General features: G+C 36.4%; 1 protein-coding gene across 4 annotated transcripts in view; it reads left to right on the top strand.

Annotated features, from left to right (window-relative positions):
• Window positions 1–24,902, top strand: part of UGP (UDP-glucose pyrophosphorylase) — a 130,828-nt gene that overhangs the window by 82,915 nt on the left and 23,011 nt on the right. For all 4 annotated transcript variants that reach the window (XM_083122551.1, XM_083122549.1, XM_083122552.1 and 1 more), the window contains exons 2-3: window positions 14,832–14,957; window positions 16,327–16,434. In XM_083122551.1, the coding sequence (XP_082978677.1) occupies window positions 14,832–14,957; window positions 16,327–16,434 (234 nt within the window). The remainder of the gene's footprint in view (window positions 1–14,831; window positions 14,958–16,326; window positions 16,435–24,902) is intronic.

Raw genomic sequence — 24,902 nt, 5'->3', positions numbered from 1 at the left:
ATTTTCGTGCGATGATTTTTTACGATTTTCGACGTGGATTATCAAGACAAGAGTGCATCGATCAACTTACTTCCACATTTGGCGATGAAGCCCCATCCTTTGCCACTGTGAAACGCTGGTATAACGAATTTAATCATGGCCGCCATTCGCTCACCGACGAGATTCGCGAAGGTTGTCCAAAATCAGTTGTTCAAGAAAACATTGATGCTGTGCAAAACCTAATACTGCAAGATCGTCATGTGACATACTGTGATATTGAGGCAACCATAGGCATTAGTTCCACCAGCATATATAAAATATTACATGATCATTTAGCTGTTCTCGTTGGATCCCACACAATTTGACAAAAAACTCAAAAAGACGCTCGCATCAATTGGTGCAAACAAATGCTCAATAAATACAATCGTGGTGCTTCAAAAGACGTATATAAGATTGTAACAGGTGACAAATCATGGATATATGCATATGAGCCGGAACGTAAACAGCAGTCGACTGTATGGGTGTTTCAAGATGAACCCAATCCAACAAAAGTTGTTCGCGCTCGAAGCACATCGAAACAAATGGTCGCCTGTTTTTTCGGGAAAACTGGTCATGTGGCAACTGTGCCTTTAGAGGAACGTAGAACGGTCAACTCTGAATGGTACACAACAATTTGTTTGCCAGAGGTCTTCGGTCAAATACGGAAAACAAACAAACGCCGTCGGATCATTCTTCATCAAGACAATGCCAGCTGTCACACATCTCGTCTAAGAACCGACTTTATGAACAGTCAAAAAATCGAATTGATGGGCATCCGCCGTACAGTCCTGATTTGGCACCCAATGACTTCTTCTTGTTCCCGAATGTCAAGAATAAATTGCGTGGACAACGATTTTCGTCGGCGGAAGACGCCGTTGATGCGTTCAAAAACCATATTATGGAGGTGTCTCAAGAAGCTTGGAAAAACTGCTTTGACAAATGGTTCAAACGAATGCAAAGTGTATTGACCTTAAAGGAGAATACTTCGAAAAACAATAAAGCAGTTTTCAATGCCAAATTCCTGTTTTTTCATTGTTAGGCTCAAAATATAAATAGTGACCCTCGTACACCACATAAACAACTACTAATTGAATCAAGCTGGTCACCATGTTGGTGACACCCCTAACGAGTTTTTTTCCCTCTCCTTTCTTTCTTTTGTTTGAATTGGTGTTTTAAGTCTACTTTATGCACAGTAAGGCTAATTGGGACTGGACCTACGGTTTAAAGTGGGATCCGAACCACTATGTGCCTCCACTGGGTATCGTACCTGGAACCCCTTGATTACAAGGTGACGATGCTACCACTGTACCATCAGGGAGGCCTCTCCTTTATTATGCATCAATGTTTGTTTGATTGGAGTGTTTCCACATTTATAAAAAAAAACTCAACTTTGTTTTAAAAACTTGACGAACCTCCAGTTTTCTCCATTCCTCCCCTTCCTGTGTTACTGCCAGATTCTTGGATCCAAGATATGGTGTTGTAGACCACTCAGAAAAGTTTTTATTCAGATGCAGGCATGCTATGCAGACTACTAATTTATTTTTGACTTACATTCAAGACTTGCGACTTCTTGGTTTCTTTACAATCCTTATGATATATACTATAAGATGCATTATTTATTTATTTATTTATTTATTAACCAGTCGCCTATAACAGAGCGAATGCTCCAATTACAATAGGCATTACAATTTGCTATATACAATATAATTTACATAAATATGTAATACATGATACAAACACATAGTAATTATTACACAAAACCTTAGATAAATTCGAATACAAAAAGTTATGCAAATACAAAAGTTACACAAATACAAAAAATTACATACATATACATATTACAAATTTTAAACAGAGGAGAAAACTAAAGGACAGAAGAAACAAAACATAAACAAGTAACACACTAAAAAAGCTTGGGAATAATAAAGAAATTATACGAATACCACTATTTAAATAAAAAACAGGAATAATCAATACAAAGCAAAAGTTCAAATTTGAATTCGTTTATATGTATACAAAATTTAAAACACTATAAATTGTATTTGAGACTATAAATATATCACTCTAGAATTGGATCTGTTTTATTTGTATATTATATCTAATATGTTGTTTAAACTATATAGATAGTTTTTAATATTAAAAGCAAAATCCTAATCAATTCCATTCGAGGCAATATTATTATGTTTACTTAATAATCTAATGATTGTAGAATTTTGATGGAATTTTGTGTTTGATTTATTGCAGTAAAATGGTTGTCTTACTCTTAATACCTTATAATTGACGTTAAAGTTTATCAACTGTAAAAGATTTTCACACTCAAGTATACCATTGATAAGTTTGTAGAGGAATATATGGTCAGCCGTTTCGCATCTTCGTTGAAGTGAATCACATGAGAATTCATTTAGTAATTTAACATAGGAGATGCGATCTGCATCTGAAGATCTCTTGTATTTTTTGTAGTAAATATGTCGTAAAAATTTATTCTGAATTTTTTCAATTTTATTGATATGGCATGAGATATATGGGTTCCATACCGTACTCCCGTATTCTAATTTTGCTCGTACAAGATTATTAAATAAATATACTAAAGAGTTGATATTAAATAAATCTTTGGAGTTTCTTAAAACAAAGCCAAGCATTTTATAAGAGTCGTTAACTACTTTTTCAATATGAGTATCAAAGGTGAGTTTGTTGTTTAACCATATTCCTAAATCCTTGGTAATGCTTTTTCTACTTAAATAATTACTGTTAATTATATATTTGTGAGTGTATCTCATATGTCGTCGAGCAAAAGAAAGTACAAAGCATTTATTGACATTAAAAGAAAGCTTATTTGTTTGTGACCAAATGTAACAATTATTTAAATCGGACTGGAGAGCTAGACAGTCAGTCTCATGATTTACTCTCTTGTATATTTTTACATCATCGGCAAACAATAAGCACTTGGAGTATTTAATTGTTCGTGGTAAGTCATTAATATATAATAGAAAAAATAAGGGGCCCAAATTTGAACCCTGTGGTATGCCAGAGTGCACAATAAACGGAAACGAGGTTACCTGATTATATGTTACAAATTGGGTTCGATTACTTAAATAGGAAGCTACTAGTTTTAATAAACTTATGGAAAAACCAAAGTTTGATAATTTCTGAAGCAAAATTGAGTGGTCTAATTTGTCAAAAGCTTTGGCAAAATCAATATATATTACATCTACTGGGGATCCCTCATTAAATGAGTCAAAAACAAATTGGGTTAATGTGATCAAGTTAGTTGTAGTACTTCTGTTCGGGTAAAACCCATGTTGCTCTGTAGTTATAAATGGTTTGACATGGTTAAATATTTTTTTATAAATAATTTGTTCAAATATCTTAGACGGAGCGGAAATGAGAGATATAGGTCGATAGTTTTTTACATCACAAGCATTACCAGATTTAAAAATGGGGACTACTTTACTAATTTTCAAAATATCGGGAAATATTTGGGTTTTTAATATCTGATTAAATATATGACAAAGTGGTATGCATAATAGGTCAGCGCAAGCTTTAAATATATAAGTAGGAATTTGATCCGCACCACTAGATTTACTCGATTTTAATTTTTTTACAGATTCGTTATAATCATCATTAGTTACTGAGTGAATGTTAAGACAATGAGTTACCTCAGAATAGGAAGGTTCAGGAATTGAATATGATGAAGGAGAAGAGGAATACACACTGTTAAAATACTTAGCATAGGAATCGGCAATTTCCTTGCTGGACTCAAGATTTTGGGCTTCATAAGTCGTTTGTTTCTGTTTACTTAAATTTCTCTTTTTGTTTTTTAATGAAATTCCAGAACATCTTTGAGTTATCAGTGATATTTTCTTCAACATTTCTCAAATAAGACTTGTATGCTTTACTTATCATACTCTTTAAATTCCTACGTGTCTCTATAAACATAATGTTGTTATAATAGGATAAGTTCTTTCTTTTCCTATAATATTCTTTGTTCTTTAAGGTTCTTATTATTGCTTTTTAATAATTATAAGCCACTGATCTTTTCTCTGAATTTTATAAAAGAATTTACAATTTCGACAATCAATGCAGGGTGATGGTAATCTTCAGGTACAATCGTATCAGTAGATCTAATGACATTAATATTAGTTAAATTAGTTAATATTAAATCTAAGGTTCTTCCATTGCCATTCCTAATACTATTGAAAGAATGGAGATTAAACATAGAAAGAAAATTTGCTAATGCTAAACAAATACGATCACCTTCCAATAGATCATAATCTGGACCAGTTACAAGGGGTAGATTAAAATCACCAATAAGTATAATATTATAAGTGTTGAAATTAATTGCATCTTCAAATTTTACAAAAAAATCATGATATGTTTCAATTTTTGAATTTGGTGGAAAATATACTGAGACAATAATGTAAACATTTCCATCTATTGTACATGGTAAACTGGCAGCTATGGCCAATGTAATAGTCTGTGTATAGTAACGATTATGCACCTTGTTTATGTATCTTGATGTATGATTTTAAGTTTTGAAAATGTATTCCACCTTGTTATGAGTTTGAATATACTTATTTATAAAGTTCCACTCTTGAGATGTATGTTCATGTTTTTATGTTTGTCATAAATATTAGGACATAACAAAATGCCGACTAGGATTAAAGAAGATAAATAATTACTACTGTAAGTAGAATTATAGTAATTAAGTCCAAGTTGAACAATATGGAAAAGCACATAAGTTTTATACCTGCATTTGAGGCTTATGACCCAAGCCGGGATATAAATTCATATATTAAAAGATTCAAGGCTTTTGTTGAAGCCAACGATGTACAAGAAAGGAAACGAGTATTTACTCTTGTTCCTGTAATCGGTAACTTACCATATCAAGAGCTGGAACACAGATTAAGTCCAAAGGATCCACAAGATTGCACCTTGGAGGAACTCTTTGCTACATTAAGAAAAATATATGCACCACAAGTTAATAAATGGATTCAACGATTTGCTTTTATGCAAATAAAGCAAGAGCGAGGTGAGACAGCTACATCATACATAGATCGTTTAAAAGTTGCTGCAATAACTTGTGAGTTTAAAACAGATGAATTAGACACACGTCTTAGAGAAAAACCCGTGTTCGGACTACCCGACAGTATACTAAAAGATAGATTACTGTCAGACATGCCCAGCAGGTTAGAAAAACTCGTGTTCGGACTACCCGACAGTATACTAAAAGATAGATTACTGTCAGACATGCCCAGCAGGTTTGTGATGTAGTACTTCAACATGAAATAATACGTACAAATAAAGTAAACCCAAATAGTTTTTTGGTAGATGCAAGTAAACAAATACAAGGCTCACGTAGATTCAGTACAAACAATTTGTTTCCTAAAGCTCATTTTTCAAAGAATCAGCAAAACAACACAAGAGAATGAAGATTCGGAACACATAAGGCATACAAAGGAATGCCACAATCTAAACCTCATACTGCATTTAGCCAAAAATTTGTATCACGGCAAAATCAGGCAAATGATACAAAATGTAAGCATTGTGCAAGGTTAGGTTGTACATTCAAAGAGAACTGTCCTGCATTCAATGCTACTTGCAGTTTCTGTAAGAAGAAAGGACATTTATTGGCTGCATGTTTCGAAAGAAATAAACAATGGAACGGACCTGCAGTCAATTTATCTACTATGTATAGTAAGGGAAATTGTGAAATTAGAAACAGTAATTTAGATACCAAAGGCAATGGTTATGGAGAATGCAATTCTCAAAATAGCTTATTCTCTGTGCAAGAAAATAGTACATATACCTTCTTAACTACAAACGTGCAACAAATATACAATAAAAAAGCAAACTATCTATTTCTAATTTGCAGAATAATGCACCTGATCAAATTTCATTGCGAAATGAACGTTTACCTTTGTACGTTAACTTTACAGTACAAGACCAATCGTTAAAAGCTATTGTTGATTCTGGTAGCTTTGCTAATTTCATTTCCAAAGATTTGTTAACTAATCTTATAGGCAACTTCACACTGAGTCAATTATTAAATTCATATACGTCGATATCAGGTGAAAGATTGTGTTTATTAGGCCAATTAAAGCTTACAACTGTACTATCATGGCAAAATGTACATGATGCCTTTTATTGTTGGCGATAAGATCAATACAAATATATTAATTGATAAAGCTGGAATGAACATATTATTTGGTGATTGGCGCACAAACTTCTAAATGAGTTTCCTGAAATTGATTACGTTCAAAAGGAAGATTCTACACATGCTTGCTTAGGTCTGGAATCAAAAGATTCGCTACCAGATGCTTGTTCGAAAATTTAGCATTCAAGCATGATGTATACTCCAAAGGTACATCAACAGAAGATTGATGAAATGGGTGATTGGTCACAAACATCAAATGTGGAAGGGCAAAATAGCAAAGCCATGATTTTGAACAAACATAAGGCTGACGTAGATAATTCAAGTAATTTAGAACAAATGAACATTGAAGACTGTTGTTCACAATTGCTGACATCTTTTGCAGACTTGTTTAATGAGGATATTAGTACACCCACTAAAGATTTCAAAGTATCAATACCTTTACAGAAGAATGCCAGGCCTGTGTTCAGGAAAGTGTACAGAATAGCATATTCTTTACGAGATCAAATAAAGCTAGAAATAGATAATATGTGTAAGCAAAATATAATAGCTCCAATAGAACATTGAGAATGGGCTAGTCATATTGTGCCAGAAAAAAGTCAAATAATTCTATATGTATCTGTGTAGATTACTCTAAAACGGTCAATTTTCAAACTGATGGTTTAGTGTATCCTCTACCAGATTTCCTGATATTTTACAAAAAGTTAAAATAGGAAAGCACTACACCAGGCTTGATTTACTTTCAGCATTTTTACAAGTAAGTTTGCTTCCACACTCACAAAACATATTGTGTTTAAATTATGATTCTCACTTGTACAGAATGCAACGTTTACCATTTGGTACAAATGTTTTGTCTCAGCTTTTCCAACAGGTAATTGATTCAATTTTAACAGGATTGGAAAGAGTTGCAGCATTTATTGATGATGTTATCATTTCGGGAGATAGTCTACAAGAATGTTTCCTAAAAACAAAACAAGTTCTGGAACGTTTTAAAGATTGTAATGTTAAAGTCAATTTAAGTAAATCTGAATTCCTATTGCAAGAAGTGATTTACTTAGGAAGACTTTTACGGCAAATGGTATTACACCAACTGAAAAGCATGTGTGTGCTATTTTAGAAAGTCCCGAGCCAAAGGATAAGGTACAATTATAAAGTTTTTAAGGGATGGTTGCATTTCCAAGCAGTTTTCTACACAACTTGTCATCTACAATACCACACCTATATCGACTTCTGAGGAAAGGCGAAAAATGGTTGTGGACTAATCAATGTGTATCGGAATTTAAGGCTGTTAAAGATAAGATTGTTCAGACACCTGCTATAATTCCTTTCGATCCTTCAAAAGAAATAATCCTATAAACGGGTAGTTACTTTCACCTGCTCAGAAAAATTACTGTCAGGGAGAAGGAGGCATTAGCCATTGTTTCTTCAGTTAAGCATTTTTACTTATATCTGGCAGGTCAAAAAGTTACAATATACACTGATTCAACGACTGCCAAATCATTGCTTGATTCAAATACACCTGTGCCAATGCAACACAATGCACATTGCAGAGGTGGAAAATATTTATGGCATCTCTGAATTACGAAATAGTGTATTCTAAGAAGGTTCTAATAGCAGATGCTTTGTCAAGATTACCACTGCCTGATGAATTGCAATTGGATTTTGTTTTGATGGCATATGCAGATCTAGAACAAAAGTTACAACCATTATGCATATCACAGGTCAAGGAGCATACAAAAAGTGATAGTTTGTTGTCTAAAGTAATAATTTACGTCAAGAATGGTTGGTCAAGAGGAATTGATTCACAAATCAATGAGGAAGCAGTAGCTTTATGGAGGAAACGTCTGGAACTGTCAACAGAAGATAGATTGTTGATGTGAGTAAATAGAATTGTATTGCCAGAGGCACTGCGATGCAAGATTCTGACTCAAATTCATGTTCTGCACAGTGGCATAGTGAGATTAAAACAGATTTGCAGAGAGTTAGTTTGGTGGTCTAAAATGACTTCTGACATTGAAAGGTTTGTCAGAGATTGTGATGCGTGTCAGACGAATGCAAGAGCTTCAGAAAGAGGGCAATTTATATCATGGACACAGACATCACAACCCATGGAACGTGTACATGTCGATCATTTCTATTTCAAAGGTTCTTTATTCCTGTTGTGTGTTGATGCTGACACAACATTTTTGAATGTTTGACAATGTTCTAATTTAACGGCTCAGGAAGCTATTAGACATTTAAAAAGCCAATTTTACATACTTGGTTCTCCAAAAGAGTTAGTTTCAGATAGTAGACAACCTTGAGAGTTAGTTTCAGATAGTACGAGGGTGAATCAAATATGAACGAGCCTTGTCCGGAGAAACAAAATTTATTGAAGGAAACAGAGACATTGCCACATCCTATTTTTCTACATAGTCTCTGCCCTTAGTGATACATTTTTCCCAACGTTGTGGTAGGTTCTTGATGCCGTTCTCGTAGAATGAAGCTGGGCGTGTAGCCAACCAGTTGTGCACAAAGGTTTCCACCTGATCGTTGGTTGCAAATCGCTCGCCCCAAGTGCTTCTTTGAGGGGTCCAAACAGGTGAAAATCACACGGTGAAAGGTCTGGGCTGTATGGTGGATGTGAAAGTGGTTCCCAGTGCATTTCCACCAATTTCTGCCACGTAACACCTGCTGTATGGGGTCTGGCATTGTCGTGGAGGAACAAGACATGGTGGATGGGACAGCCTCGTTGTTTGCGTCGATAAGCACCTTAACTTGATCCAGGAGGCCGCAGTAGTAGGGTACATTGATGGTCCGACGTTCGTGTAAGAAATCCACCAGTAGGATCCCCCTCCAGTCCCAAAACACCGTGGCCAACACCTTCCCCACAGACAACCGAACTTTGGCCTTCACGGGGTTTCCTTCGCCTTTCCTCAAAACTCCATGCTGGCACGCTTGGATGCTGGGGTGTAATGATGCACCCATGTCTCGTCATAGGTAACGATGCGATGCAAAAACGCTTCCCCTTCCATGCCAAAACGAGTGTGAAGCTGGCGAGCAATGCGAACTCTGTCATCTTTTTGAGCAACATTCAGCAGCTTGGGAACCCACCGAGCTGTGATTTTGCGGAAGCCCAAGTGCTTTGTGATGATTGATTGGACACTTCCATAGCTCACACCAAATTCTGTTGCAATTTGCTTCACAGTGACTCGGCGATCCTGTTCGACAAGCTCACGAACACGAGCCATGTTGTCATTCATCACACTGGTGCGAGGATGACGGGGGTGCACTTCATTTGCAACACGTTCACGGCCTTGTTGGAATTCCGTACACCACACCTTCACTCTTGCCCATGAGAGGGTACCATTCCCAAACTGGGCCTGCAGTCTCCGGTAAATTTCTGCCGGTTTGACGTTTTCCTGGGTGAGGAACTTGATGATTATGCATTGCGCAACAGACACTGGCACACACTACTCACTCATCGTGAGAGCTACTAAACGAAGCATGTGAGCATGCGACATGCCGGCTGTTCTGGTTCCTGACTCATGACAGCCCCACCTACCAGCCGCACATGCCCAATCACACCCTGCTACCCATTCCGACACTTAGCCAATCAAGGCTCGTTCATATTTGATTCACCCTCGTAGACAACCCTTGGCAAGTGAATAATTTAAGATGTTCTGTCAGAGGTTGGGCATTGAGTTAAAGCACTCATGTCCATATAAACCTTCGGGGAACGGTTTAACTGAGAGAACGGTTAATACCGTGAAAAGGTATTTAACCCTCATAGGAGATATTCCAAAGGGGGATGTTAGAAATTAAATACTGAAGTAAAACCACTGCTGCGTACAGTAATCCACTGGCATAACAATACTCCATTGCCATCAACTGGAACATCTCCAAGTTCATTAATATTTTTTTAAGACACTGCAAGTAATATAATCATTAAAGATGACACTAAAAATGTCCATTATGAATGTGAAAAATTCTCAATTGGAAGTAAAGTATTACTGCCCTGAAAAGAGATATATCGGAAAGGAGAAATTATTGAAATATGCAGTTTTGCTGTGTATAAAGTGAGAGATGTAGAAAGTGGTACATACAGAAATGTACATTATTCATGTTTAAAGATTCTTCATGAAACGGGAGGAGATTCAAATCCATCAGAAAGACCTCAGTAATATGATGATAGTGCATATCATGCATATTTATATCCTCCAATTAAAAATGAAATGCATCGGCAGGAACTAAGTGACAGTGAAGAACACAATGCTCACAGTTCGTCTCCGAAGCAAGAAAGTAGCTCATATTCGAAGGATGCGAGCAGACTTGGTCCAGGAACCAGTTCCTCTTCGAAGGGAGGAAGTAATCTTTGTCTAGGAACCAGTTCATCTAAGAAGCAAGGGAATAGTTTTGGTCTAGGACATAGTTCGATGGGAAGAAGGAAATCTCAAAGAGTAAAAAGCCAAAGAGTATTTTACCCCTCATAAGTTTGTCTTTTATGGAAGGGGAGAAGATTGATATATACTATAAAATGCATTATTGTACATGGTAAACTGGCAGCTATAGCCAATGTAATAGTCTGTGCATGGTAACGATTATGCACCTTGTTTATGTATCTTGATGTATGATTTTAAGTTTTGAAAATGTATTCCACATTGTTATAAGTTTGAATATACTTATTTATGAAGTTCCACTCTTGAGATGTATAATTCTGTTTGTTTTTATATTTATGTCACAAATATTAGGACATAACACCTTATACTACATCATAATGCCTTGTTTCCTAATTTTTCACTTCTGGTACACTTCTGTTCACAAAAAGTGGCACACTCGTTTGAGTTGGAAGTCCAGCTTCCTGGCTGGAAGTACAGCCGAAGTAAGTGTTCGGAAAGCAGCAGTGTAGCTTACTATCAACCAATTTAACCATATGCAGGGAATTTTGTCCTTCTCAGACTCAAAGAAAAGGGCTAACGGAAAGATTGCAGTGTAAATATTAATTAACTGGATTTTCCATGTTTACAATCAAAGTAATGTATCACAATTCGTTAGAATGTGAGGACCCGGGGTTCGAATTTTGTCCTGAGCTTGGGTGTTCATCGTCGCAAGTAGCCGAAAATGGAAGAAAAGCAACACTAAATAACGAAAAGGAAAAAATGCAATAAGAATAAGCGAGACATAAATAGTGCTGTTGCAATTCCTGAAAATGAATGCAAAAAAAATAATTTTGGAAATAGTGTTATCCTAGTCCAGGAGAAAGCTTGAAGAATAAATAAACCCCTTCCCCATACACTTTGCCAAACAGAATCGCAAAGTTGGCACTGAATATGTGATGGGAAAAATAATAGAAATCCTAAAGGAAGAAGAGTTTATGCCACAGCCAGTGGAGCACATGAGAGGAAGTACCCCCCCCCCCACATCAGTCATCCAGGCTATTAAAAATAAGTCAGTGGTTCTCCTCTCATTTAACTTTAACAGTAAATTGAATTTTTGTAAAATAAAAAATTGTCGCGGCTTTACTTGTTTTACACATGCACGTTGGTTTCGTAATGGATCACAAAAATAGAATTGTGACTCTCGTAAAATTCTTAACGAATGAATGAATGTCTCCGTAGATTCCAGAATAATGACTCTTCATTTTGAAATAAATAGTGTTAGAGAGAGAGAGAGAGAGAGAGAGAGAGAGAGAGAGAGACACACACACACACACACACACTCTCACTGTGTGTGTGTGTGTGTGTGTGTGTGTCTCTCTCTCTCTCTCTCTCTCTCTCTCTCTCTCTCCCTCTCCCTCTCTCTGGTTAATGAGATTCGTTGTCACATAGCAGAATCCGCTATATTGACGGAAACTAGAGAACGATTATCATTTAGGGTTGCAAACACTAACCTTCTACAAAAGGACAATTTCCCGAAGTCTTCATTAATTTTCATGCACAAGCTTCACTTGTATTTTGTCAGCAATGTGTACAACATATAAACCCTATCTGATGAAGGGTATTGCTTTCAAATTAATGTAATTAGCAAGAAGCGACATCAAAATTTCGAGCTGGACTTGAAAAGATGCAATCTTGTGGATAAATTACTCGAATAGCTTGGTTTCTTCATTGTGGCTTGTGGCCATATCGGTTAAAGGCCAGATTTGTAAGCTGAAATCCGAGGTTCGAGTCCTCGTGTCTCCAAAATCTTTTTTCTTACCAAATGGGTGCTACATAATGTATTTTATTCTCGTCACACCAATTGCAGCCTGAAACTTTGTTATTGTTTGCGTGCCAATAAGAAAATATGTATTGAAACTATTACTCATTCAGAGAACGTGACTGTTACTTGAGACGACTTGAAATTATTTTTTTTAGTTGCTGCTAAGCCATGATATTTAAAACAAGTGCTAAAATTGAAAATTGCTGTGTGATAAAACACACCGTTAATATTCTCAAGAAGAAAACCACTGAAATTAAATGAGTAAGTTGTGAGGAACATCAGCAGATGTATTTTAAGATGTTCCGTCATTCACGTGTCACTCTCCTAGTTTTATACATAGATAGATATTTACAAGTGACCCACTCGATGAATGCTCGCACCTTAAGAGTAATTTTCAGATGGGAAAGAAAGAAAGCCTGGTCCAAATTAATGTCAAGACGTGCACAGATTGTAGATGTTATTATCAGAAACAAACAGAATTAATCAGTAACTACAATTATTTACCTAAACATCACTCATATGCCACTTAGAATAGAGCTGTAAAATATGTATTTTGGATGATTAGCTGTTTGAGTTATTTCATAGTGCACGAGTTAAGTGTTTGGATCAACACTCTCTTCTAAATATGTAATTTTGTAAACGTCAAGAAATATCATTTGATCCGGTTGCAGGAGTTATTACTAAGAATTAAAAAAAAAACAACTACTTTTAACTAAAATTATCTACCAAAATTTCTTTCTAGTGGGGGGTGGGGATATTTTCTCTCATGTGTTCCACTGGCTGTGGCATAAACTCTTCTTCCTTTAACATTTCTATTATTTTTCCCATCTCATATTCAGTGCCAACTTTGCGATTCTGTTTGCCAAAGTGTATGGGAAAGGGGTTTATTTATTCTTCAAGCCTTCTCCTGGACTAGGATAACACTATTTCCAAAATATTTTTTTTTTTTTTGCATTCATTTTCAGGAATTGCAACAGCACTATTTCTATCTCGCTTATTCTTATTGCATTTTTTCCTTTTCGTTATTTAGTGTTGCTTTTCTTCCATTTTCGGCTACTTGCGACGATGAACACCCAAGCTCAGGACAAAATTCGAACCCGGGGTCCTCACATTCTAACGAATTGTGATAACTACTTCGTTATGAACATAAAAAAAGTGTTTCTTTTCCAAATAAATTTCAGAAATATTTCACATTTACATTGCTTTGATTGTAAATGTGGAAAATCCAGTTAATTAATATTTACGCTGCAATCTTTCCGTTAGCCCTTTTCTTTGAGTCTGAGAGATACAAAATGTCCTGCATATGGTTAAATTGATTGATAGTAAGCAACACTGCTGCTTTCCGAACACTTACTTCGGCTGTACTTCCGGCCACGAAGCTGGACTTCAACTCAAACGAGTGTGACACTTTTTGTGAACAGAAGTGTACAAAAGTAAATAAAACATTTTTGTTGTCCATGTCCACAATGATACATTCCTTCTGTTATTTATATGGCCTTCTTCAAATTACTTTTCCTTTTGTTACAGGCAGTAGTACTTTTTTTTTTCTAAATGGGCAACCTAAAATTAACTTTTGTATTTTGTCAGCATAGTTTCTTTATAGGAGTTTCTTGGATGCCCCTGTAAGATGAAACGTCATAATATTGATGTATGCTGGTAATAACTGTTTGATTATTAAAACTCTGGGATAGAGAGAGAGGGGAAGTGGAGAGTGTTGTAGATAGTTTAACTGGACCCGATTAAACATCTCCTTACTTTCTCTCTGGAGTCCGTTACAGGCCAAGGTATGCTGTGTACATCTACAATCTCACATTTGGACTAGCTGAAAGAGAATGTCACACCGGCCTCCTATCCAACCTTTCAGATGACTAAGAAATCCTTGTAAGGAAACAAGATACATATTATTAATTGTGCTATTATGAACTGTATGAAGGCATCTGGCTGTCATGTGGGCGACCTGGGTTATTTCCCGGAGTGAGTGAACTGCGTTTGGAATTTTCCCCACAATTGCCCTACATGAAGTGGCTCTGGATTTCAACCATTCTGTAATAAATGGCTACTGGGGGTTAAAGGTGACCAGAGAGTGGTGTTGATCACATCACCTCCACAAATGGTAGAATGTGAATGTGACGGATCCTGCCTTCACCCCCTTCCCCTCTATGCCTTCATAGCTTGTTCCAGTGTGGACCACCTTTTATTTTAAATAACAAACTGACAAAATGCGAAAGTTTATTGTTGGACATCTTGTACATGGTCAACCACCAGGTTTGCTTCAGGCTGTCTGCACTTTTTACATCTGTGTATTTTTCACCAGATATGAATAGGGACTTGTTTTAGCTCCCTCCATCCATAATACCAGGTAACTGATAGTGTTCCTGTAATATGTTAACCACTTTTATATCCAATTACATTAGAATGATTTATTGCTGAAGACTCTGGCATTATTTTTCAATTCTTTCATAAACAATTGCTTTATTTCTAGCTTCGTCATCAGAGGTCCCCATCAGCCACAAGGGAATTCAAAGAAATCACCAAGAGAGATGCTCAAGTAAGACTTAATTATGAATTGGAGAGGCTCGTCAAAGTGCTGCCAGAAGATAGGAAAGATGTGAGTGGAACTCCTTTATTTCTTCTATTTTTATTTTTGCAGAGTAATATTACATACTAAATGCTCTAAAGCATCAGTTCATAACCACTTTTCTGCAGACTCCTTGGGAGCTAAGGAGAGGCAGAGCAAGCAGTGCTTGCTAATGTGGAAGGATACAATGTTCTCAAAATCTGAAGGAACATTTCCGCTTCATGTAGAATGTGTTCTGCTACCTTTTCTAAGTAGGGACAGTGAGGGCATGTGCCCTGGATACTGAAAGATGGGTAGAGGGAGTCTGGAAAAAGCCAATAAATGATGAATATTTAAGAGAGGGCTGTTTAAAATATTAGTTTAAATTTAATGTAATTTTTGAGACATATTGCAGAAATATTTTTAAACAAATATCATGCCGTAAATATAATTGAAGACAGGTGTAAATTTTCTTATTCATGTAAACTTCCTTTAGATCAGGCAGTAGTATGAAAATGGGCAGTAGGGATGCACTTCTCTGTAATTAAGAATGTATCACATTCACAATACACAACTCGTACACAGAAAAAAATATGGAAGGAGATGGCATATTTACATTGACATAGGCCAATTACATTTTAAGACCAGCCCTGCAACCAAGGTTTTATTGGACTCCCTTTACCATGTAAAATGTTTAAGTAATCCCATCAGGTATCTCCCCCCCCCCCTTTCTCAAGCAGAGCACCATATATGTTGAAATTATTATCTATTGACTCATTCTGTTGACGTGATGTTGATATTTTTTGTGCAATTGATTATCCATTCATAAATGCTTAGCCCCTGTAGAGAGCAAAATAGCATTTGCAAGTTTCTGTAAAGTTTCTCATATTCACTGATGGTGCTAAAAGAGGAGCAGAGGGGCAGATCCATCAGTTGAGAGTCTGCCCCCAACAAACAAGAAAACCTACATAATATTTTTTTAGCCCATACACACATTTTTGTGTAGTATTTAGAGGTATATTAAATTTGACTATCCCCACCTCTGCAGAAAATGTTCCCACCCTACCCACCTCTGCCTCCCCACTCATTTTTTCTTGCACCATCACTACTTACTTAACAATATGTAGTGTCTCTTGAACTTTTGCATGAGTGAGTTCATCAAGGAAAGCACATTGAAGAAAATAATTGGTTTTAAATATAGTATGATTTACTATCACCTGGCAAAATTGAATTGGAAAGATTTAGATTTGCTATGGGTAATCTTAATGTGTTAGGTAGCAGGAATTATTTTTGTTCTCATAAAAAATAACACATTTGTGCATGTAACTTTTTGATATTTGTTTTTTCAAAATATATTGTGTATACTGCTTTCTTGTGTGTACGCTAGTCTTGTTAAACTGTGCATTATTTGATGTTTCAGGCAGTTAATAAGCAATTTGAAGGATTCATCAGGCTGTTTAGAAGATTTCTGCAGGAAGAGGGCCCATCTATTGACTGGGAAAGGATAGAAAAATTGCCAGATGATGCTGTAAGTAAATTATTGTTAATGAAATCCTGATAATAGAAGTCGATTGTATGTTGGAATTTTTTATTTGCTTGAAAATAAGAACAACGTGAAGAAGAAAGACCAAAGAGAATAAAAATATAGTAGCAGTGTGTTTTCTTAGCGTCAAATTACGTATTTAATAAAATACCAAAAACAGTATACTTACGATTTGTGAGTATGTATTGTTTATAAAACAACGTTTCGGGAGTTGACTGCTCCCTTGTTCAGGTTCTTTCCTTGGCTGTCGCTATTGCATTTTGCTGCGTCAACTTGGTGTAAAACAAGGACTAAGGAGATAGGTTTCACTATGGTGAAAGAAGACTGTTAAAAACTTTCCACAGTTTCGATAAAACTTTCACGCCCAATCCTTTTATTATAAATCCCCATTACGTGTTAAAAACCAAACTTTAAAAACTTAAAACGTTAAAAAACACACTCTCCTCTTTCACCCGTGTGGTGTCCGGTATGCTTTCTTGCAGAATGGATTAAGTTCCTTGTTTCCCTTCCCCTCCAACAGCTCCCCTTCCCTTTGCCAAGCTACGTCATTTCCAAATCGAAATCACGGGTCACCTGAGCAGCGTGGATTACGTCTGGCGTGATATGAAATCCTATTTTATTATTCCCATCTTTTAAACATTTTTATCCACATTTCATCCAGGTTCCCATCATCTCTAAGGCCTATAATCCCGATGTATTCGCATCCCGGGTATCATTTGGCTAAAAAACTAGTAACACAAATTAAAGAAGTAGGGGAAAACGCATGAGTATAGTGTTAAGAACTCTTGGGAGGTGAAGAAAGAATTAGAGAAACTAGAAATATCAACTAAGGATAGGAGTATGAGCTTCGACGTGGTTAATTTATACCCGAGCATACCTAGGGATAAAGCAGCTGACTGCTTGCAACAATGGCTAATGGAAAAAGGATTAAACGTTGTAATTGCATGGGAGTATGTCAGGTGGTTTCATTTGTGCACCGGATATAAATACTTTAGTTTTAATGACAAGATTTATATGCAAAGGAAGGATTAGCTATGGGGAACCTGATTTCCGGGATTGTATCCAGTATATACATTATATTGAGAAGGCAGCAGTGGAACAAGTGAAAGGGGAGGTCAAATATTTTGGGAGGTATGTTGACGACGCACTAATAATTGGTGAGGAAGAAGGTTTAAATAGGATGTTTCAAATATTGGGGGAACAGGAAGATTGCATTAAGTTCACTAAGGAGGAAATGGAAAATGATGAAATTAGTTTTTTAAACCTTCGGATTATTAACACTGGAATAGGAATTAGAACAGATGTTTTTCATAAAGCATTAGCGGAGGATATATACATTAATAAAGAATCTGAACACGCGAGATAAGAAAAAGGAGACAAGAAAATTTTTCAAAGAGATCCGATCCTTTAAACAACAGTAAACAATATCGCCAATGATGTGTGTAAAGTTACAGAAGGTAACATCATCTCAGAAAAAGCACTAGTCCTAAATAGATGGAAGGAATACTTTAGAAAGATTCTTAATAATTATGTAACAACAAGTATGCAGGCACCAATAGTACAAAATGACAATAATCAACAAGAACTACATGCTCTATCGTGAAATGAAATGACCCACATAATACAAAATCTAAAAACAAATAAAGTTGCAGGATCAGACAGCATCCTTCCAGAATTTATTAAAAATGGAGGGAGAACATTGAAACAGAAGTTGCACAAGCTGATATTAAGTGTATGGAATGACGAAAAGTTACCAACTCAATGGAATGAAGGTATAGTGTGCCCAATTTTCAAAAAAGGGAGATAGATTAAATTGTGATACGAGGGTCACTATTTATATTTTGAGCCTTGGCAACACTGATTGAAGTTAGATGCGATTTGACGTTTGCACGGAATCGTCTGGCATTATTGACCATAACATACTTCAAATGTTTTGTCAATAGTTTCATTTGTGTTGTTTATGTTGCCTTGGAGATTGCGCGACAATAATAAAATGGAATTAACTCGTGAACATTTTCGTGCGATGATTTTTTACGATTTTCGACGTGGATTATCAAGACAAGAGTGCATCGATCAACTTACTTCCACATTTGGCGATGAAGCCCCATCCTTTGCCACTGTGAAACGCTGGTATAACGAATTTAATCATGGCCGCCATTCGCTCACCGACGAGATTCGCGAAGGTCATCCAAAATCAGTTGTTGTTCAAGAAAACATTGATGCTGTGCAAAACCTAATACTGCAAGATCATCATGTGACATACTGTGAGATTGAGGCAACCATAGGCATTAGTTCCACCAGCATATATAAAATATTACATGATCATTTAGCTGTGAGAAAGGTATGTTCTCATTGGATCCCACACAATTTGACAAAAACTCAAAAAGATGCTCGCGTCAATTGGTTCAAACCAATGCTCAATAAATACAATCGTGGTGCTTCAAAAGACGTATATTAGATTGTAACAGGTGACGAATCATTGATATATGCATATGAGCCGGATCGTAAACAGCAGTCGACTGTATGGGTGTTTCAAGATGAACCCAATCCAACAAAAGTTGTTCGCGCTCGATGCACATCGAAACAAATGGTCGCCTGTTTTTTTCGGGAAAACTGGTCATGTGGCAACTGTGCCTTTAGAGGAACGTAGAACGGTCAACTCTGAATGGTACACAACAATTTGTTTGCCAGAGGTCTTCGGTCAAATACGGAAAACAAACAAATGCCGTCGGATCATTCTTCATCAAGACAATGCCAGCTGTCACACATCTCGTCTAACAACCGACTTTATGAACAGTCAAAAAATCGAATTGATGGGTCATCTGCCGTACAGTCCTGATTTGGCACCCAATGACTTCTTCTTGTTCCCGAATGTCAAGAATAAATTGCGTGGACAACGATTTTCGTCGGCGGAAGATACCGTTGATGCGTTCAAAAACCATATTATGGAGGTGTCTCAAGAAGATTGGAAAAACTGCTTTGACAAATGGTTCGAACGAATTCAAAAGTGTATTGACCATAAAGGAGAATACTTCGAAAAACAATAAAGCAGTTTTCAATGCCAAATTCCTGTTTTTTCATTGTTAAGCTCAAAATATAAATAGTGACCCTCGTATTTCGATTAAATCTATACAGCTAGAAAAAGCGATGGGGGATAAACAGGTAACAAAACACACCTTTTTCTACTTTCGAGTCATTCCATGCCAAATCAACACAGATATGTGCAATTTTCAACCTGACCATCTCCGATTTTCATGAAATTTGGGAAGTTGAAAGTATGCATGGAACTTAGTAACTATGAAAATTTTGAGTCTCGTGCATCTTGTAATTGTTAAATTATTCAAGGTCAAAATTTGCATAAATTGCCCTTTTTGAGCCTGCTTAGCTATACTAAATGTGCTGTACCTCCGCCACTATTTCACCTAGAAAGCTCAAATAAAGTTTATTGTACAGAGAATTGAACAAGCTTTCCAGTGATATATAACAAGCCCACCTTTCGATAAAAATATAATTTTGTCACGTGACCTTGACCTTTGATCTTGAATATCTCAAAACATGTCATCACCAAAATTCGTGAAAAAAATATATTTGGTCCCTCATGCCATACTCTAAAACATATGAAAAAATCATTCTGGGACTGCAATGGGATCAGAAGATACAAAATAATATGTGTAGCTATGTGTCTAATAAATGCTTAATTACATTGTAGAATGTGGCCCGAATGATTTGAAAGACCCACATATCCTGCAAACCAAGGAAGGTAAGAAGTAAGACACCATTTGCCAGGAGCACTGTGGTATTCAGGGCCGATTACACTATTATGCAAGAATTCGAAGGTAACAAATAGAAAAATTAAGATGCTTGGTGCATAAGGCAGCAGCTTATTTATTGAGGTATTTACTAAAGCATTAAATTAACTAAATGAGTTGAAAGTGATTAGAGATTACAATGGACAACCAACTAGAATGAGAAGTAAATTAAACAACACACTTGTGACTATAACTTCTTCAGTAACATAACTGGACGTTTGACCATAAATAATATAAAAATACATTACAAAACATGTCAAAAATACAGTTGGTATGAATCCCCAGAATATCAAAGTTCAAGAAACATATTTCATTTAAAATGAACCTTTAAACTGCAGAAGGTATGAACAATAACTTCAAGTTCAAACTAACTGAAAAAAATAAGAGAATGCACACAGAACTTACACCAACATCAATACTGACGTACAAGATATTCGACCCTTTGTATTTCTTGTGGCGACATAACGTAAGTTCTTCTTGTTGGCGCTCTGACATCAACTTTTGTAAGGATGGCTATCTTGTCCACAGCGAATATGTCAGGTTTCTCAGGATATGTAAACGAAGTGGATGGCCCATGAGGATGGAGAAAGCTGAGTGTAACCCGATGTGTATCTTCGTGTACATTTAACACACATCCTAGCCACCAGTGACCATCGTGCATGCACATAACAAACCCAGTAATATCAGTGGGCTCTGATTCATGTCGCTTTCTCGTCAGTGATTCCTGTTTCATGTCAACAGAATGTGAGAAGACTTTTACATGAATAGTAGTGTGGCTATCTGGCACAACACAGTGTATCTTTTGTGTACCTGCAATTGTACAAATCTTTTCAAATCGCTGTAGAAGGAAGGAAGCCTGTTCACCGTATTCCATATTAGTGGTGAAATGAAAATAACACAATGTAATATTTTGTGAACACCATTCAAATAGCTGTCTTGGTGTCATGATCTGAGAGTTGTATGAAGACTGTAAACTTGCACGGGCAGCAAGTCTCTTGACAGTACCAGTGATACCGTCACATGGTCCTTTGCCGTGTGATGTGGCAAAGAAATGCCACTCTGCCGAGACACTAAAATCCGTATAATGGTAACATATGTTAACAAAATTCTTCCGGTTCTTATACTGGGCTGCAGAACCATCAGAAAAGTAATAAATATGCTTAGGTGTTCTATTGAAGTGGGATATAAGAAACTTTATCAAATGGCGCTGGAAAAGATGCACACTGACAGTATCATGCTGAAGGCATTCTGATATTATAACAAAAGAAATGTGATCTAATGCACGGGTTTCACAATTTCTGTAATAAGCAACAAAAGGATGAATAGTGGCCTGTGCATTGTTCCAATGGAACCCCTGTACTTCATCCTGAAGAACAAATGCATAATTCTCTGCAAAATCACACAAAATAATGTATTCATTGTCGCAAACCTTCTCCTTGAAATCCCTTAGGAAATGAGACTGCTGGGTTGCAATGAAAGAATGAGGCAGGAGCTGTTGCAATTTTTCTTCAAGAATTTCCAAAAAGTCTTGTACAGGAGAGATAACTGATTGGAGAGTTGTCCTGTCTGTAGATGTCCACATGTGGTATGTTATTTCATCAATTCCGTTTATTTCAAACAATTGAGCTATATATTCTATTAAATGAGATGTACCAGGGCAGCTCTCACACGATGACAGGTAGCATTTTGGCTGTGCAGGATTACATATTATTTGCGCAAGACAGTGTTTATACGTGTTTAGTGGCCAGTGTGCATCCCGTGTCAACTCTCTTATTCTCGAATCTTGCAACATTAGCTTCACGTTCTGGTGTATAGTGCAAATACATACACTATGGGTACCACTTGCACCAGCCAGAACACAGTTCTTGGGTCGTAATTGACAAAATTTAGACAGTCCTATTTTCAGTTCCGGATTCTCATCTTTAAAGGCTCGATACACTTCTTTCAGATTTCCTAAAACCAAACGCTTCTGCTTGTGAACCCTGGTTCCATTTTCCTTCATGTACACAAAATCTTTCTTTCCAGGCAAACTTCGGCTTATGTCATCACTGTTATAGAATGCCGTCACCTCGAGTACAATATTTTCACTTAGGACTCGTCCAGGTCTAGGATTAGGGGTTGCTAGTATACCACATTCTTTTACTAACTGTTTCGCCTTCCTTACTAAATAGCTTGAAGCTTTGAATTCGTTTTCAACCTGTCGAATGCTCCAGCTTTTTGGTAGAACTGTCAATATCTCAATCTTTTCACTGTTTGTAACACTACTATTGAATTTCTCTTTCAATTGATTCACGATTTCGGATTCCACATTTCTTTCACAACTTTCATTTCTTTCCACATTGGATACGTACGTATTAGTCAGTACCTGAGTAACTCTCTTAAACTTTTCCTTTGGATATTGTTTTCCTTGCAATTTCTTCCTTTTTACTGGCGACTCACCGAGAAATGTAAGACTTGCATTTAATGAATCTAAAGCAACACTTGAGGCTACATAAGTCTCGTACGTCTCTGATGACAGTGGACTAGAAGGGTCCTGCAATTCTGGGCTTCCTGCATCCTTGGATGTACTTGAAGATGACAATGGCCCTTTCATCTGTGAGAGTTTCTTTCAACATTTGTCGCATATCTTTTGCTCCATACTTATACCATTGGCTACATGAACCATCCACACTTGCACATTACGTAGATATTTCTTGTATCTTTTGTGGCCATCTTCCCAGAAAGGATTAAAACAGTATAGCAGCTTCTCAAAATCCATCTTCTGCGTTTGTTTTCTCACTAACAGCTTAACTGCTGTGTCCTGTGTAACTTAAAAATACTATTTCTGGAACCCTGACTACTTATTCACTGACAGGTAATATGTGATAAGTTAGGAATTCCTGTGATTGGCTTTCTTGTAATTGGTGAAAATAAGAATATCTGCGATTGGCTTAGTGACATTGTTGGCTCGCTGCGATTGGTCAAAATAAGAATGCCTGTGATTGGCTTGTTGGCATGGCAAGCTTACTGTAATTAGTCGAAATAGAATGTGTGCTATTTGAGTAGTCAAAATTTATAAGTTATTGGAATTGACCATAAGAGCAATGGGATATTATTAAAGATCACATTGAGTGACCTTAATTACGACCATCATTGTTTAGTATATATTGGAATGATATTATTTTCGTCTTTTTCAATATAATTAACAACAAAATTACACCAATTCATTGCTCAGATTGACAAAAATTAACAAAATGTGGCTTTTATCAGTCACATAGTTACACATATTATTTTGTATCTTCTGATCCCATTGCAGTCCCAGAATGATTTTTTCATATGTTTTAGAGTATGGCATGAGGGACCAAATATATTTTTTTCACGAATTTTGGTGATGACATGTTTTGAGATATTCAAGGTCAAAGGTCAAGGTCACATGACAAAATTATATCTTTACCCAAATGTAGACTTGTAATATATCATTGGAAAGCTTGTTCAATTCCCTGTACAATAAACTTTATTTGAGCTTTCTAGGCGAAATAGAGGCGGAGTTACAGCACATTTAGTATAGCTAAGCGGGCTCAAAAAGGGCAGTTTATGCGAACTTTGACTTTGAATAATTTAACAATTACAAGATGCATGAGACTAAAAATTTTCATATTTACTAAGTTCCATGCATAGTTTCAACTCCCCAAATTTCATGAAAATCGGAGATGGTCAGGTCAAAGGCTGTGTTGATTTCGCATGGAATGACTCTTTCTTCAATGATATTCATTTGGCTTTTTGAGTTTTGGGATACATTTTTCATTTCTAATTTTTTGATTATTCACTGCAGGCAGAGTACAGCACATAGGAACAAGAATTATATATATATATATATAATATTATATTATATTCCATATTTGAAAAAAAAAAAAGCATAACATTTTTGTCTGCACATAAGACCTTCCAATTGCATAAATAATAAAAGTACATCCTATATTATATATACATGTTGTACAATGTGTAAAAAGTAGTGTAAATACAGAGAACATAAGTACTGCAAAAAAAAAAAATCCTTAGTTCTTTAGACAATTTACAAAGGAAGCGAAGGGAATCCAATCCCCTATCTGTCCTATAGGAGATAGACTGGAGGACCTGAAAGCACGGGCTTTCAACCATTGGAGCGGGGGCGAGGGGACAAGGGAGGTAGAGGCAGAAATCTTCCCTTTCCCTTTGGAAACCCGTTTCTACCTGGAACTGTGAGGCGGGGAAGAGCGAGCTAGGCCACCTTTTCACGCTGAGCGCACCGAGGGACGAGAAGCGCATGAAAAAAAGTGTTGCATATGAACCGTGGCTTCAACAATACAATAATAAAATAATTAGAGATTTGAGATTGATTGATCTATCTCTGCTAGGATTAGCTACTCCTCAGTGCATGTCAGGAGTAGGTGTGTATGTAATAAAGAATATATTGGACAAATAGGAAGAAGCATGGAGATAAGGTGGGAAGAACACGATAAAGATATTAGGGAGGGAGTACCGAGAACAGGTTTATCTGAACACATTACTGAAGAACAGCATGAGATTAACGAAAGGGACGTAATTAGAAGTGAAAACAAACTAATAAACAGAAATGTATATGAGGCCGCTAATAATATGCAAAGATAGGAAAAATAAATTAGAGAT

Source organism: Lepisma saccharinum, chromosome 5 (genome assembly GCF_977018435.1).
Source record: "Lepisma saccharinum chromosome 5, izLepSacc3.1, whole genome shotgun sequence".
Classification (NCBI taxonomy): domain Eukaryota; kingdom Metazoa; phylum Arthropoda; class Insecta; order Zygentoma; family Lepismatidae; genus Lepisma; species Lepisma saccharinum.
The sequence above is the reverse complement of the archived record's forward strand: the minus strand, read 5'-3'. Positions and strand labels throughout refer to the sequence as shown.